General features: G+C 58.2%; 2 protein-coding genes across 4 annotated transcripts in view; one reads left to right on the forward strand and one right to left on the reverse strand.

The window, feature by feature from the left end:
• Window positions 1-37: 37 nt before the first annotated feature.
• On the forward strand, window positions 38-7,386 carry ZNF276 (zinc finger protein 276). Its single transcript, XM_041718567.2, has 11 exons — window positions 38-235; window positions 1,218-1,527; window positions 1,611-1,663; window positions 2,209-2,700; window positions 3,519-3,597; window positions 4,612-4,692; window positions 5,002-5,112; window positions 5,187-5,262; window positions 5,598-5,715; window positions 5,914-6,013; window positions 6,595-7,386. The coding sequence occupies exons 1-11, from the start codon at window positions 73-75 to the stop codon at window positions 6,878-6,880; spliced, it is 1,869 nt and encodes a 622-aa protein (XP_041574501.2). The 5' UTR covers window positions 38-72; the 3' UTR covers window positions 6,881-7,386.
• FANCA (FA complementation group A) overlaps window positions 7,294-15,234 on the reverse strand; it is a 33,136-nt gene continuing 25,195 nt past the window's right edge. For 2 of the 3 annotated variants that reach the window (XM_072934274.1, XM_072934275.1), the window contains exons 33-43: window positions 14,994-15,099; window positions 14,107-14,166; window positions 13,646-13,750; window positions 12,911-13,023; window positions 12,073-12,214; window positions 10,959-11,021; window positions 9,685-9,790; window positions 9,263-9,338; window positions 8,754-8,895; window positions 8,095-8,184; window positions 7,294-7,555 (exon numbers count right to left, since the gene is read on the reverse strand). In XM_072934274.1, the coding sequence (XP_072790375.1) occupies window positions 7,448-7,555; window positions 8,095-8,184; window positions 8,754-8,895; window positions 9,263-9,338; window positions 9,685-9,790; window positions 10,959-11,021; window positions 12,073-12,214; window positions 12,911-13,023; window positions 13,646-13,750; window positions 14,107-14,166; window positions 14,994-15,099 (1,111 nt within the window). In that variant the 3' untranslated portion in view covers window positions 7,294-7,447. Of the gene's footprint in view, window positions 7,556-8,094; window positions 8,185-8,753; window positions 8,896-9,262; window positions 9,339-9,684; window positions 9,791-10,958; window positions 11,022-12,072; window positions 12,215-12,910; window positions 13,024-13,645; window positions 13,751-14,106; window positions 14,167-14,993; window positions 15,100-15,234 lie in introns of those variants that run through there. The other variant, XR_012057706.1, reaches the window with a different exon arrangement.

The following is a 15,234-nucleotide window of genomic DNA, read 5'->3' on the forward strand; positions in this document are numbered from 1 at the left end:
GACCGGGCGCGGCGGTCCCCCCGGCCGGCGGGGGCGCTGCGGGCGGGCGGAGCCGCGGGCCCGGCGGGGACGATGAAGCGCGATCGGCGCGGCCGGTTCCTGGCGGCCCCGGGCGGCCCCCGCGCCCCCCCCGCGCCCCGCCGCGCCCCCGCCGCCGCCGCCGCCGCCGCCGCCGCCCGCGGCTCCGAGCCCGCCGAGCCCCCCGCGGCCGCCGCCGCCTGCGCGCCGGAGGCAGGTGAGGCCCGAGCGCGGGCACCGGGGCGGGGCGGCGGGGCACCGGGGGGACCGGGGACGGGCGAGCCCTCGGTGTGGCGGGGATCCCTCCGTCCCCGTCCCGGGGCTCGGTGCCGAGCGGGCGGCAGGTCGGGGTTTGCCCGTCTGTGTGGAGTTTCTTCCCACACTGAACACACCGGTGCCGGTAACGGCAAGGTAAGGAGGGATTCGGTACGCGGGGGAACCTCCCGCTGTCTCGGGGTGCTCGGGTCCCTCTCTCCTTCACGGTTTGAGCGTGGTCGGGACCCTCCCGCCATCCCGGTTTGCGGTTTGGGGTGGCTGATACCGGGTGTGTTGCAGCTGGGGCAGCAGATAAGCGGCATCTCCAACGGCTCCGGTGGGTGCCGGGACACCGGCGCTGCCCCGGGACACCGGGTGGCACACGGGGCACGCACAAACGGGGGGTTCAGCCCCCCAGGACCGTCCGCCGAGAGGTGCTGCCCTGTCACACCGCTGTCACCACCCCCGCGGGGTGCGGTGAGAGCCCCGGTGGGGCACGGCTGGAACGGGAGGAGGCTGTGCTCGGGGCTCCCGTCACACCGGGGGCGAGCGGAGGGACGGAGATTATCCCGCAGCGTGGGGATGCCGCGGGTGACGCTGCTGGGTGACACTGCTGGGTGACACTGCCCGCTCCGGGGAGCTGAGGGATGGGGCAGCCAAGGGACGCGGTAAAGCTGTAAATGGTCGGGGGGTAAACGCGGGGGCAGAGCTGCTGAAACCAGGGGAAGGCACTGGCAGAGTCCCGGGACCCCCAGAGTGCAGGGGAGGCTCTGCCGCTGGGACAGTGCGGCCAGAAACGCTGATTTGGGGTCAGCCCGTGACAGAAGGGTCTTTTCCTGCCTGGATGTGCCGTGCTTTGCCGGCGGCTGGGGTGAAGGGGAGGGGAGCACCTTTGGGTGCCCCGGAGCCATCCCTCAGCAGCCGCGTTTGCTCCTCCCGGGCAGGAATCGGCCGAGCCCTGAGCAGCGGCTACTGCCGCCTGTGCCACGGCAAGTTCTCCTCTCGGAGCCTGCGCAACGCCTTCGGCAAGGTGCCGGTGCTGGGGGAGACCTCGGAGAAGCAGCGCCGCGTGGACCAGGTGTTCTTCACCGACTTCCAGCGCCTGCTGGGGGTGGCGGTGCGGCAGGACCCCGCGCTGCCACAGTTCGTCTGCAAGAAATGCCATGCCCAGTTCTACAAGTGCCGCAGTGTCCTGCGCACCTTCATCCAGAGGGTGAACGCCTCGCCCACGGGCCGTGCCAAGCCCAAAGGAAAGTACGTGGCCTTCCTCGCCGCCGTGCCACCGCGTGGTCCCTCCGCGCCGCCCAAATCCCACTGTGCCGCTCTGGTTTTTGCAGGAGCAGCGGGGTCCAGGCGCAGCCGGGTATGGAAGGAGGTGCCTCCTGCCTGGGTGAGTGCCCACTGCCCTTTTCCCACCCCGGCTGGGGTTGATGGTGGTGAGAAATGACCGTGTCCCAGGGGGGTGACACCGCTGGTTAAGGTTCTCCTTCCTCCCTCTGGCTGCCCAGGAGTATCTTCACCTTCCTGAGCTGGGCCAAGCAGGCAGAGGCTCACCCCGGGGGTTGGAAGAGCAGGCAGAACAGATTTGGGTGGTGGTGCTAGGCCTATCCCAGCTGATGCTGGACACTGGGGACAATTGGAAATACCCTTTCAGCTGGGAATGGTGGAGGGAGGTGGCGGAGCCACTGTCCCTGGAGGTGTTTAGGGAAAGACCAGATGTGACATGACAGGGTGGTGGTTTTTGGTTGGGTTTGGTGATCTCAGAGCTCATTTCCAGCCTCAGTGGTTCTGTGATCCTGGCAGGCGCTGGCACTGCCCCGGTGCAGCCCTTTGGGGTGGCTCCCACCTGCCTCATGGGGGGAGCAGCCCCACATCCCTGTCCCCTCCGTGTCCCCCCGTGCCCGGGCCTGACTCTGCTGCCTCTCCCCCGGCCAGTTGACCTGATCACGTCCAGCCCGCAGTGCCTGCGCAGCCTGGTGACGTGGGCACACGCGCACGCCGGGAGCTGCGCCTCGGTGCCCGGCCTGCGCAGCGTGCTCTCCTCCGAGTACTGCGGCATCATCCGCGCCGTCTGGGGCTGCGGGGACGGCCACGACTACGTCATGGACACGGACTCGGACTGCAGCTCCGTGCTGCTCGACAACGCCCTGTCCGTCAAGCGGGAGTGGAGCAAGGGCCCGGCGCAGCAGCGCTTGACTGACAACGGGGCCGGGGCGGACGGTGCCGAGGCTGTTCCTGCTCCCAAAGCCCAGCGTGCTCCAGCAAGGACAGCTCCGTGCCAGCAGCCCGCCGGCAAAGGGACCACGGCCAGTGTGGAGAACGAGGCGCCGCAGGACAGGGACCCGCCTGCCTCGCAGCTGGACGGCGCAGCCTCCGTCCGGGAGCAGGCCCTGCCGCAGCCCATCTCCCCTCTGAGCCCTGCCACACGTAAGGGATTTGCTTCCTGAGCTCTGTCCCAGCCTCAGGGGAAGGACAGGCAGCTGGAGGGTTGGCCCAGGGGGTGACAAGGGGCTGGGCCCCGTCCTTGGAGACTGCTGTTCCTCAAGGAGGGCACAGATCTTCCTGGGAAGTGCTCAGAGATTGGCCTCTGATTGAGGGGGAGGACGCTGAGCCATGCAGAAGGGACAGGGGAACACGGGGTCATACACCTGGCCCTGTGTGCTGTTCCCCTTCTGATAGAGGGGAGACCCTGCTGCCAGGCTCTTCCTGGGGGTATGGAATGGTCAGTGGTTCCTCAGCACCACATCTCCCGATGTTTCTTTCGGCTCAGCCCTGAAGCTGGGTTTCCCTGCTGCGCATCAGCTGATGCTGAATCCCAGGGAGCCCTTCTGGCCCTAAAGGAAAACTGCTGAGTGGGTGTGGGCTGGGTGCACTGCCCCAAACACCACTTCCAGAAGCGAGGAATTAACACCCATTTTATGTTCCAGAAGTGGGGCTGTGTTTAGTTCCAGCACCCACGGGAGGTGTCTGCTGCTGGACACGAGAATGGCAGCTGGGACTTGCCTGGGGACAATTCTTTCGGTTACAGGTGTCACAGGAGGAACCAAAAGCTGCTCCTGGGAGCTGCAGGGCCAGGGTGGAGCACAGGGCGAGCCGTTTCTGGGCAGAGGGGACAGTTTGGTTCAAACAATCGTGTTCCCCACGGTGTGACCACTCGAGCGCAGCCGGAGCAGTCGGCTCCTCCTCGGCCGCCGCGGCTCTGCTGCTTTTCCTTGTAACGCACTGTGTTCTCCTTCATTCCCTAGGACAGTTGAGTGGGAAGCAGGTTCTGTCTGCAACGTCGGATGAGCGGGTAAAAGACGAGTTCAGTGACCTTTCTGAGGGGTGAGAGAAGAGTGGGTTTAAAATAGCCTAAATGTCTTCTTTGCCAGCGGGAACTCCCCAGCCCGGAGAGCTCCTTCTCCACCGGCACCGGGGGGCTCAGAGCGGCGGCTCTGCTGCAGCCCTCACGGAGCTCACGGCACTGAGGCTCTGAGCTCCCTCCTCTGCTCTGGGGGGTTTGCACACGCGTGTGTTCCATGTTTGTGGGCTGCTCCCAGCAATCCTGGCCCTGTTCTGTCCCCTCTCTGCTGGGGAAGGAGCCGTGCGGGCAGCTCCGGGTGGTTCCCTCTGCAGCTGGGGCTGCGGGAGAGCAGTGGGAGTGGGAATGCAGGCACAGGCATGGGGTGGCTCCCATTTGCTCCTGGGGAGAGCCTTTAACTGGGAAATGGGAGAGGGAGGGACCTGGCAGCCTTTGTGAGCAAGGATTTGGCTCAGTCCAACACAGGTGTTTGGAATACACGAATCCAGGCGTTGGGAGCCTAAAGGGCCAAGTGCAGAGTGACCCCAGTGTCAGCTGAGCCTGTCAGCTGTCACATTAAAAGGGCTGCAACGATTTATTGCCTATTTCCTGTCTTCAGGAATTAATTTTCTTTTTATATGGCTTCAGGCCTAAAAGGAGGAAAAAGAAAAATCCAAACGTGGCTGTTACATTTGAGGGAATACAGAACGACCCGCAGCTTCATTAACCTGCGCCAGACAATTGTGTGACATTCCTGCTCCACAAAATTCCTTTTCCCAGTAGAGGAAGCAGCAGCCACATCCCTCACCCATGAATAGAGCCTTTCAGTAACAGCCGCTTTTTTGTTCTCCTGACAGTGGTTTGATTATTCTTGCAGAGATTGAGCCCTAAAAGGACCTGGTTTGGGTCTTCGCTGCGTTCACCGGCGCTGTTTGCTGGGGAGAGGACGGGGAGGAGGACACGTGCCGTGGGGAGATGGATGTGCTGGGAATGGGGAGCTGCTGGTGCCGAGGGTCAGCCCCAGGTCACGTTGGTAAAGGGCAGCTTCTCTCTCTCAGGGACTTCTTGAGCGACGATGAAAGCGAGAAGAGAAACGTGCAATCCTCAGACGACTCCTTCGAGCCGTACCCCGAGAGGAAGTAAGGGGCTCTCGGGAGGGGTGGGAGGGGTGGGGGGCTGGTGCCCACCCCTGTGGGGCTGACATGTCTGTCCTTAGGCTCTGTTCTCTACACATTCCTGCCTGGGGGTCACAGAGATGGCCCCAAGGCCCCCACTGGGTTAAACTGGGCCCTCATCCCCAGCCTGGCACAGCCACAGTGGCTCATGTACCTGAGGCTGTGTGTGCTCCTGCTGTGCCAGGTCACAGGCAGGGGTAACAGCTGAGGACACTTTGGTGGGTCTAAAACCAAGATCAAATCTTAAACCTCTGTCCTGGTTCTTTCTTGGAGGGTTTCTGGCAAGAAAAGCGACAGTAAAGAAGCAAAGAAGGCGGAAGAGCCCAAAATAAGGAAGAAGCCAGGTCCTAAGCCAGGCTGGAAAAAAAAAATCAAATGTGAACGGTAAGGAGGGTCTGTCAGAGCTGGGCTGGGCTGCAGCCCCACACCCACAGCACCTCACACACCTCTGCTTGCAGGGAGGAGCTGCCCACCATCTACAAGTGTCCTTACCAGGGCTGCACCGCTGTCTACAGAGGGGCTGATGGCATGAAGGTGAGCTCAGGCTCTGCTGCTGTCCCATACTTCCATGTCAGCAGAGAATCCCTGATGGGTTTAATTCCCCACCCTGCTCGGCTTTTAGTGAGCCACTACAAGCAGCCTGCTGGGAGTCCTGGCCTTTTCCAATCTGCTCTGGCTCTCCCTGTTTCTCCTGTCCTGGAGGCCTGTCACTGGCTCACAGCAGCCTTGGAGCAGGTCCAGCGTGTCCAGCTGCAGCCCCTGTGCCAGGGGTGGATTGGGATGCAAATCCTTGTTCTGCACGTGGTGTTCTCGGTGTTTGGGGATCCAGGTGGTTGTTCCCTGTCAGAAGCTCTGTCCTCGCTTTGCAGAAACACATCAAGGAGCACCACGAGGAGATGCGGGAGAGGCCCTGCCCTCACCCCGGCTGCAACAAGGTGTTCATGATCGACCGGTACCTGCAGCGGCACGTCAAGCTCATCCACACGGGTCAGTGCCAGCAGCTGGCAGGGCACGGGCGCCCAGAGCCTCGTGGCTCCCTGTGCTGGGGCTCTGGGGGAAGGGGGACGGGGCTCCCGGTGTGCCTGGGACGCGCTGGTGTGCAGGGGAGGGCTCAGGCTGCCACAGGGAACGTGGGCGGCTGCGGGTGCGGGTGGCAGAGCCGTGACTGTTCCGTGTCCGTGGCAGAGGTACGGAACTACATCTGTGACGAGTGCGGGCAGACCTTCAAGCAGCGCAAGCACCTCTCGGTCCATCAGATGCGGCACTCGGGAGCGAAGCCCCTGCAGTAAGTGATGCCAGCGGGGATCAGAGGGGTCAGTCACTGACCCTGGCGCAGTAATTCTGGGATGCAAACCCTGCCTGGGGCTGGCTGGGTCACTTGAAACGGAATGAATGAGGACAGGGTCATGGAGCACCTCTGCTATGAGGAAAGGCTCAGAGTGTTCTCAGGGTGTGTTCAGGCTGGAGACGATTCCAGGGACACCTTAAAACCCCTTGCAGGGCCTAAAGGGACTCCAGGAGAGCTGGAGAGGGATATGAGACACGGTCTTGGAGTAACAGGACAAGGGCAGGTTTAAATGGGATATTGGAAAGTCACTCTTCCCTGTGAGGGTGGTGAGGCCCTGGCACAAGGTGTGGAGTCCCATCCCTGGAAGTGTCCAAGGCCAGACTGGATGAGGCTTGGAGCAGCCTGGGATAGTGGAAGGTGTCCCTGCCCAGGGCAGAGGGTGGGATGGGATATGCTTTAAGCTCCCTCCTAACCCAAACCAGCCCAGGATTCTGTGAGTCAATGAAATGTCCATTCCCAGCACCGCTCCAGCCCCGGCGCTGCTCCTGGCCGGTGCTGAGCCCCCGTTGCCCCGGCAGGTGTGAGATCTGTGGGTTCCAGTGCCGCCAGCGCGCCTCCCTCAAGTACCACATGACCAAACACAAAGCCGAGGCCGAGCTGGAGTTCGCCTGCGACCAGTGCGGGAAGCGCTTCGAGAAGGCCCATAACCTCAACGTCCACATGTCCATGGTGCACCCTCTGACCCAGACTCAGGACAAAGCCAAGCCGCTGGAGCCAGAGCCCATCCTGCTGCTCACTGCTTCAGGGACTGCCGAAGGCCAGGAGGTGAAGCCAGAAGTGACTGCGGAGCCCGAGCCCACCTGAGGGGCCGGGGACGTGTGCCCAGCCCACCCAGCCCCGTAGAAGCCGTTATGGCACTGGAGATTTTTAATCTACGTTTTAGTCTCCCAAAGAACTCGGTGGAATTAGCTTCAGCTCGCTCAGAAAAGGCTTGTTCTCATGCAGTGATTCCCATGCTCTCGTCTGATTCAGCAGTGTTGTACTAAGAGTGTCTAATCCCAGGGGAGGGGACGTTGGCAGCGCCCCTCCGTGTCCCCAGCCCCACGCACACGTCCTGGAAGCCACCACATCTGTTCCCTGCCTGCACAGAGGTGCCCCCAGGGGCTCAAGGGGGACAGAGGACAGTGGGACAACTTTAGGGAGACATTTTGTTTTGGAAAAGAAGGAAAAAAAAAATAACAACAACAACAACATAATTATGAGTCCCAAAGCAAGTCTAAACAGAAAATTTGTAACCTACTTTTTATTGTAACAAGAGCTTCATGGTTATGCTTGTAATAAATTATTTACAAAGTAATTTGAAAAAAAAATGGGTGAGAAAGGTGGCTCCATGTGCTAGGTGTAAGTGAGGTGTTGGGCTGAGTCCATTCCTCAGAACAGTTCCAGCTCTTCCTCCAGCTCCATATCCGCAGAAGGCCGTGAGAAGTGCAGAAGGGTGGCTCCCAGCTCTGGGTCGAGTTCTTCACAGGCGCTGAGGAGCTGGGGAGAGGGCAGGGAGCCAGTTTAGATCTGCTCCTGCTTCCCCAAAGCCAGTTCCAGCAACACCGGGGCATTTTGCTGCCTTCTCAGCCACGCACAGGCAGAGGACGGGGAAACTTCCACTGATGCCCGTGGCTGTGCCTGAAATTCCCTCGGACCGAGTGGGAACGGCCACACGAGGGCAGGGTGGGATGTGCTGGGAGCCGTGGAGGATGTGGCACGGCTGAGCAGCAGGTGTCCCCCTGCTCCCAGGTGAGTTAGAGCAGCACAGAGCATCCCCAGGAGGGGCAGGAAGCATGGAGCATCCCCAGGGGGGTCAGGGAAGCATGGAGCATCCCCAGGGGGGTCAGGGAAGCATGGAACATCCCCAGGGGGGTCAGGAAGCACGGAGCATCCCCAGGGGGGTCAGGAAGCACGGAGCATCCCCAGGGGGGTCAGGGAAACACGGAGTTTGGCACAGGTAGGGGATCAGTGCCCGAGGGAGCCCCAGCAGCGCTCCCAGCTCACACACCAGACAGAAGGGAGAGCACTGCACCTACCGGCTGTGTGTTGCCAAGGCTCTGGGCAGGGCAGTGAGGGATGGCTCCCAGAAGGAACTGCCGGGCTGCAGAGATCAGCTCCAAGGGATCCTGCACCACACGGGAGAGACACGGCCATGGAGGCAAAACGCCACCCTCAGCCCAGTCCCTGCTTCAGAAGAGAAGCAGAAGCCACAACGCCACACCCGAGGCTGTCACAGCTCAGCGGGCAGGGGCTGTTTGGGTTTGGGAGCAGCCCTGGCAGTTCCTCTCTGCCCCAGGGGATGAGGAACCTGCAGGAGTTCCCTCTGCTCTGCATGGAAGGTGGGAACAAGAGAGATGCTGCAAGTGCTGCTGCAGGGGAAGAGCTAAAGAACAGGATCAGTTACAAGAGGCTTTAAGCTGGAGAGGGGTAGATTTAGACTGGATATTAGGAAGAAATTTTTCTCTGTGAGGGTGAGGAGGCCCTGGCACAGGTTGCCCAGAGAAGCTGTGGCTGCCCCTGGACCCCTGGAAGTGTCCAAGGCCAGGTTGGTTGGGACTTGGAGCACCTTGGGATGGTGGAAGGTGTCCCTGCTCAAGGCATGGGGTGGAACAGGATGAGGTTTAAGGTCATTTCCAACCCAAACCATTCTGGGAGTCTATGACAGGAGAAAAAAAAGAGTCCAGGCTTTGCTTACATGCTTTGTGGGGTCTTGATCAGACTGTGGCAGGACTTCCCCTTCCACAAAGAGCTGGAGCAGCTGGATGTACATCTGGAGTGCCACGCTGAGGAAGGCCGGCTCCCGCTGGAGCAGCTCTGGCTGGAAGCTGGGGGTGAGGCTGGAGGGGTGACACAGGGGCTCTGTTAGCTCTGCCTCCATGGGACACACACAGGCACGAGGCAAACACAGCTGCTGCTCTGCCCGGTCTGATTTGAGTCCCAGGGCCAGACCAGGAAGCAAAGCTGGTCCAAAACCTTGTGTTTGGAGCACAGGGCTGAAGGGACACTTCTGGCAAAGCTCTTCAGCAGAAGGTACAGAGCTCCTCAGACAGCACCGTGCCTGCTGAGGCTCTGTCCTGCTCGGCTCACAGAGGTAACTGTGCTCACCTGCAGGCCAGCAGTGCTGTTACCTCCGTGCCAGCTGCTGTGGGTGCCAGCCAGCACCCACATCCCCCCGTGCTCCCTCCCAGCCCAGCAGGTGGGTACCTGTAGAAGGCCAGGGGCAGGAGCCGGGTGTGCCGCTGCGAGGCCGCGCTGCGCAGGACACGGCACTTCCCAGGGTCTGCAAGGACAGGGAGAAGCACTGAGCACCTTCAGAGGGCCTCAGCTCACCTTTCCTACCTCTGGGGCTGCACAGTTTCCTTCCAGGCCACAATAAATAAGGATGCTTCGTGTGGGACCAGCAAAAGAAGCAAGTTGTCCCCTCAGGCTTTCTCTACCAGCAGGGCAAGACTGAGTTCAGTCATCAGCTGGGTCTGCCATGCTCTGGGATAGGAGCAGGATGTTCTCAGCTCTCACACAAGTGTTTTTTGTGCTGCTTCCAAAGGCCCAGCAGCCCCTTCTCACAGGGACACTCCAACCCGAGGGATGGGCCACCCATCCTTCCAGCCCCTGGGGACAGGACTCACCTCCCTCTGCTGAATGGAAGAGATGTGGCCAGGATGTGCCCCTCCCTTCCAGGCACTGCAGGATCTGCTGGGACCATTCCAGAGACGCCTGGAAATCCACTCCTTCCTGGGTGTCAGAAAGGAGAGGTCTTGTTCCTCTTGGGCTGTGGCTGCATCCAAGCAGGAAGGAACCCCCACAGGAGACCTGAAGTGCTCTGCTAAAGGACCTGAGCTTACCCCAAGTCTTTCCCCTCACCTGGCAGCCTGGATTCCCCCAGGGGAATTGGGCACCAGAGCAAGGCAGTGTCTTCCTCACTGACCAGGCCACCACAGGGCTCCACTGAGAGAGGGGCAAGCTGCACCGTGGAATGGTTTGGGTTGGAAGGGACCTTAAAGATCATCCAATTCCACCCCTCCATCATGGGGTTCCACTAGACCAGGTTGCTCCAAGCCCCATCCAACCTGGATTAACCAAGAGACCACTGCACATCCTGCACCCACCCCCCTGGAGCAGCTTCCATCCCCTCTGCCCTTTCTAGTGACAACATGTCTTGGGATTATTGTGGGGCTTCTTTTTGCATTACTCATTTCACATGGATTAACCTCCCAGCTCTGTCTGCTCAAGATGTTTCTCTCCTCCCTGGCTCTTCCCCCAGACTCTCCCATGGGCAGACTGAGACCAAATGGTTATTCTTGCCTCGAATCTGCTCCCTGATCCCATCTGTGAGGTGACTCCCCAAATGGCTGCACTTCAAAGCTGAGGCGACAGCAAAGGGACAGAAACAAGCCTTCACAGGCAGCAGGATGCTCAGGGCAGGCAGCTGCTGGAAGCAGCCTGTCATCTCTGCTCCTTCACTAAACAGCATTAAACCATTTGGAAACAAATGCTCCTCCTTCCTGGGCAGCCCTTCTGCCATGAAGCACCACATTCCAGCCTGAGGAAAAACATCAGTCTGACAGATGTGAGATGCTACACAAAAGCTGAGCGAGACATGAGGTTCCTGCACTACCTGGGAGGTGTAAAGTCTGAACAGGAAACTGGAAACAATAAATCATCCGGGAGGAGAAATAAATGTAGTGAAAGGGGAGATAATGTCAGTGAGAGGAAAACTCAGGTTTAATCTGATGGGAACAGAAGGGCTTTCAGCAGCCTTGTCTGGGGTGTTGCTGATCCCTTCCTCCTGGCAGAACAAGCTCCCAGCCTTCCCAGTGCTGCTACAAAGCACTTTTGGGCAGCAAACCAAGCTGATCAGACACATCCAGAGTAATGAGAATTCCCTTGGGGCTGAACTCACCTTTGGTGCTATTCTGGCTGAGATGAGATCCAGGAGTGAGAAGAACAGCAGAGCAACAAGGAGCTGCAAGGAAAAGAGGCTGCCTGTCAGTTGTGCCTGCAGTGGTGACTTGGAACGTGGCCTTTGCAGCCAGGGAATAAAACATTTCACCAGGTGCATTCCCAGCCTGGCCCTGGATGAACCAGAGAGTGTTTCACCTGCTGGGACCCCAGTTACCCCCAGCCCTCCCACGGTTCTCATTCCCCCTGGCACCCTCCAGGAATTCTGAGGGGAAAGCTGAGTTATTCCCTGTGTGCCAAGTGCACTCAGTGACCCCAGTTTCTGACTGGCAGCTTCTGGCTCCAGATCAGTACAAAGAGTGGAGGAACAATCCCACAGGAAGAGGAGCTGCTGCCCAGAAAAAAACCCCAGAGTAAACTCAAGGCCCAGGTTCTGCTTCAGCACTGTCACCTGTGTCCCTCTGGCACAGGGACACTCCCCATGCTGAGCTCTGGCCCTGGCTCTTCCCTGGAAAATCAACAGCCAGAAGTGCAGGGCAGCAGCCCAGCTTCCTCCTCAGAGCCCCCCAGAGAATTCCCCTTGCACTGAGGTGACCCACTGAGCCATTTCCTGCACCAGACTTGGGAAAACCCTCAGGAAATGTGTCTCTGGGAATCCCAGCACAACTTCCCAGAGCCCTTAAAATGCCTGCACTGCTGTCTCACAAACTTCCTGCATCTCCTTAACTTTCCAGCCAAGTTGCCAAGCTAAAATCCACAAGGACTGCTGTTGGAGGGAGAGAGAATCCTGTCACATCACGGATGGAGCTGTCCCTCTCTGCAGGGCTCTCTCCAGCTTCAGTTTGTAAAGCAGCTGTTGAACAGCCCTCCCAGACTTCACAGGAACCAGAGTCTGAGGTAAAAGTTTAAGCTTGGAACAACTTTGCCTTCAGGATAAGAATTTAGCAACTGGCAAATTACAGCCACGTTTTAGCAACTATCCACCAGCACAACTTCCCAACAGGGATAACCAGGGATGCAGCATTATCTCAGGACAACTTCTCTCAGTTAGAGACCTCCTATTTCTGGTTTTCAGGGAAGGGAAGAGCAGAGGCATGAAATGCACCCAGCCTTGCCTGCTCTGCATCAGTCCCCAGCCTCTCCAGTGCCTCTGTCCCTCGTCCTCGTGGTGACTGCTGCAGGATGGCACCGTGCAGGAAGGCAGCTGAGAGCCAAGGGGGGTCAGAGACAGGGAAAGCTGCTCCTGAACAAAGAAACCTGGCAAAGAGAACACACATGTCATGGGTCTGCAGGTCAAAAAGGGGGAAAGTACTGCTGTGAATGAGGAGGAAATCAGGAACTTGGGCAAAGGTGCAAGTTTGTGACTGGGACAAGAAAATAAATAATTCTCTTCATTTTGTTTTCCCTGTAGTTGGGTGCTACATGGAGACAGTTGTAAAAAAGCCAAAGTCTAGAAGCAGACAGAAGCATTCTCAAATCTCTTTTATCAGCAGTTGGACAGGCAGTAACTCTATATTACAGAAGCATGTGGTTATCACCTGCCATAACCTGCAAGGGGATTCTTACATAAATTCCCAGCTTCTGGAGAAAAGCTGCAGGGCACTGACAGTGTGAGCAGAGGTAAAGAAGGAAGCAAGCAGCCAGCGAGTGCTTCAGGAGCCCAGATTCCCCAAATGCAGGGAGCAAAGGGTGTGGCAGCTCCTGGGAATGACTCAAGACCATGCTAAGGCTTTGCCTAAGCAGGGCTCTGCCTCCTCTGCAGAGACTCCCTTGTCCTCATGGGGAAGCACTCTGACCCACATCACACACAGGGCCAGACTAAATCATCAGCACGACCCATTTGGAGCCTAAGCCCTCCAGAGGAGTCTGTCTAGAGCCGTCCTGCAAGCCTCAGCCCACGAGAGCATTCCACCCTCCAGGAGAGCAGCTCCCTGCTCCATCCCTCACACACACCTGGTACCTGAGCCATGCCAGCTCCTCAGCCTGTCCAGTTCTCCTGCAAGTGGAGCCCCGAAGAGTCTCTTCCACTGAGAGCAAAGCACTGGCTCCAGCCTCGGCCACCAAAGCTGGGGACAAAGATGGAAACCAGCAGATTAGTAGTGGGCTGCTCAGTGGTTGCAGTCAGGCTCAGCCAGGGACTCAGAGAAAGGGTTCTTCCCCTCTCCTGAGTGAAAAAGCCCAAGTTGTACGTGCAGACATCAGAAATGGCAGAAATTTCACATCCTGGAAACGCAGAGGGTCAGTTGTGACCGTGCTCACACCAAGGGCCCTGGCACTCCTCTGGCAGGAGCAGCCAGAATGAAAGAACTGCTCCATAAAGGTGATGGCCACGCTCAACACATGCACCAAAACGTGTATCCCTGTGTAAAACTGCACACAAGGAGTTACACACAGGAGAGAGAATAAAACCTGAGATTTTGGGGCATTTTGGTTGCTTGGATGTAACAACCAGCCCACACAGTGCATCAGGCACCAGGAGAAGCCTCCCAGCTCCCACTCTGCCAAAACCCTGTGGCAACACCCTGAGGTGGGACCAGTGATACCCAGGGCTCTAAAACACCCTGCCAACTTCCAAAGGCTTTCAGAGTTTCTGTTGAAAGTTACACGCTTGGATAGTGTTTAACAGGAGCTCTCTGAGCTGGGGCTGGATCCCCCCCAAAATCAGAGCACCAAAATGAGATCAGTCACCGCTGCAGAGAGGAGCACCACGGGACACTTGGTTTGACACGTGGCCAGAGCCTCGTTGACCCCTTCTGCTGCATCCTCACAGCCCAGGCTGGCACTCAGCAGGCCCTGGAAGAGGACAAACGACAGGATGGCTCCACACATCCCTCTCTGCTGCTCCAGTCCCTCGCTGAGCGTGTGTGAACTGATCAGAGACAACTGCAGGGGTCAGCACGGCTCAGCAAAAGAAACATCTACCAACAGCTCCTCCTCCCACCAGCTTTGCTGCATTGTATTAAAATTCACCTCCACCACTACCTCCTCCTGCTGCTCCCCCTCATTTTCCTGCGTACTGCTCTTCTCGGAATTACACCAAGAGTTCTCAAAAGGAAGGTGCAAAGGGGGAAAGCTCCTCCTGCACCTCGTGTGTCAGGAGGAAAGCTCTGAGCAGGGCCAGTGAGGCAGAGGGACAAAAGCAGCATTACCCTGAAGAAGTGAGCTGTGATGTCGTAGGAGAGCGCGTACCCCCTGGAGCTGACGTTCTTCTGCAGGAGCACATGGACAGGGAAACAAAATCAACAAAACCATCATTCCTTCCCTTTGCAATAGGATTTCCTAAGAGCATTTCAGGGCTCAGCCAGCACAGAGCCACCCTGTGGGTGCTGAACATCAGCTTTTCTGTGCAAGGCATGCCCACGGAGCTGAGCTGCACAGCCCCTGCACCCAGGAGCCCAGGGTGGCACAGCAGATGGATTAACAGTCCTGGGGGGGACAGAGGTTTCTGGCTGTGCCACATATGACAGCACAGGAGGGCCTGGAAAGGCCAGTCAGGATGAATAAATAGAAATCAGGTTGCCATGGAGCACAAAGCAGGGTCCTGAGGGACCTGCAAGCCAAATGACCTTCTCCCAGAAAGCTGCAGGGATGTCCCTGGATGTTTCTCAGGAGGATGAGGAGGATCTCACTCCACAGCAAAACAGTTCAAGGCCCTGGCATGAGAGAGGGATTGGAGAAGAGCTCATGCTCAGCCCCTCCCAGGCCTCCACAAGAGCACTGTTAGTTTGTCTGTAACCCACTTCATCACAGGGACACCCAAGGATTTGCCCTTAATAGTGTCAAATGCCACCACAACTCTGAATGAATTAACCCAAAAGTCACAGAATCATGGAATGATTTGGGTTGGAAGGGACCAAGGGCAGGAACACCTTCCATAGACCAGGTTGCTCCAACCTGGTCTTGAATACTTCCAGGGATGGTGCAGCCACACGTTCTCTGGGTAGTTTGGATGTGACCACCTTCCCTAAATTCAATTTAAGGTCTTTGTCTAGAGCATTTACCAATGAGCAATCACCATTTGGCTCACAACACCTACCAGCTCAGAGTTGACAAAACAAAAGAAGCTGTCACAGTCCAACACTGTTTTGTTCCCTTTCCAGCACGTGGTGATCAGGGTGGACGCAGGCAGCCCCACCAGAATCCTTGGGCAGGGAAGAATGAAAACCCAGGTTACTGTCAGGGAGAGAATCAGCCTCCCCAGGAAGATGTGTGACATCCAGCCTGGCAGGGGCGACTGGTAGGCCAAGATGGCCCATGGAAACACAGCTAATTCCAGT

The sequence above is a fragment of the Taeniopygia guttata genome, chromosome 11 (assembly GCF_048771995.1).
Source record: "Taeniopygia guttata chromosome 11, bTaeGut7.mat, whole genome shotgun sequence".
In the NCBI taxonomy this organism is placed as follows: Eukaryota; Metazoa; Chordata; class Aves; order Passeriformes; family Estrildidae; genus Taeniopygia; species Taeniopygia guttata.

Bases quoted from the DNA above. Each gene is read 5' to 3' on its own strand.
- ZNF276 (XM_041718567.2), top strand. From the start codon at position 73: ATGAAGCGCGATCGGCGCGGCCGGTTCCTGGCGGCCCCGGGCGGCCCC. The intron at 3,598-4,611 runs GTGAGAGAAGAG...TCTCTCTCTCAG, and splicing joins TTCAGTGACCTTTCTGAGGG to GGACTTCTTGAGCGACGATG. The intron at 4,693-5,001 runs GTAAGGGGCTCT...TCTTTCTTGGAG, and splicing joins GAGCCGTACCCCGAGAGGAA to GGTTTCTGGCAAGAAAAGCG.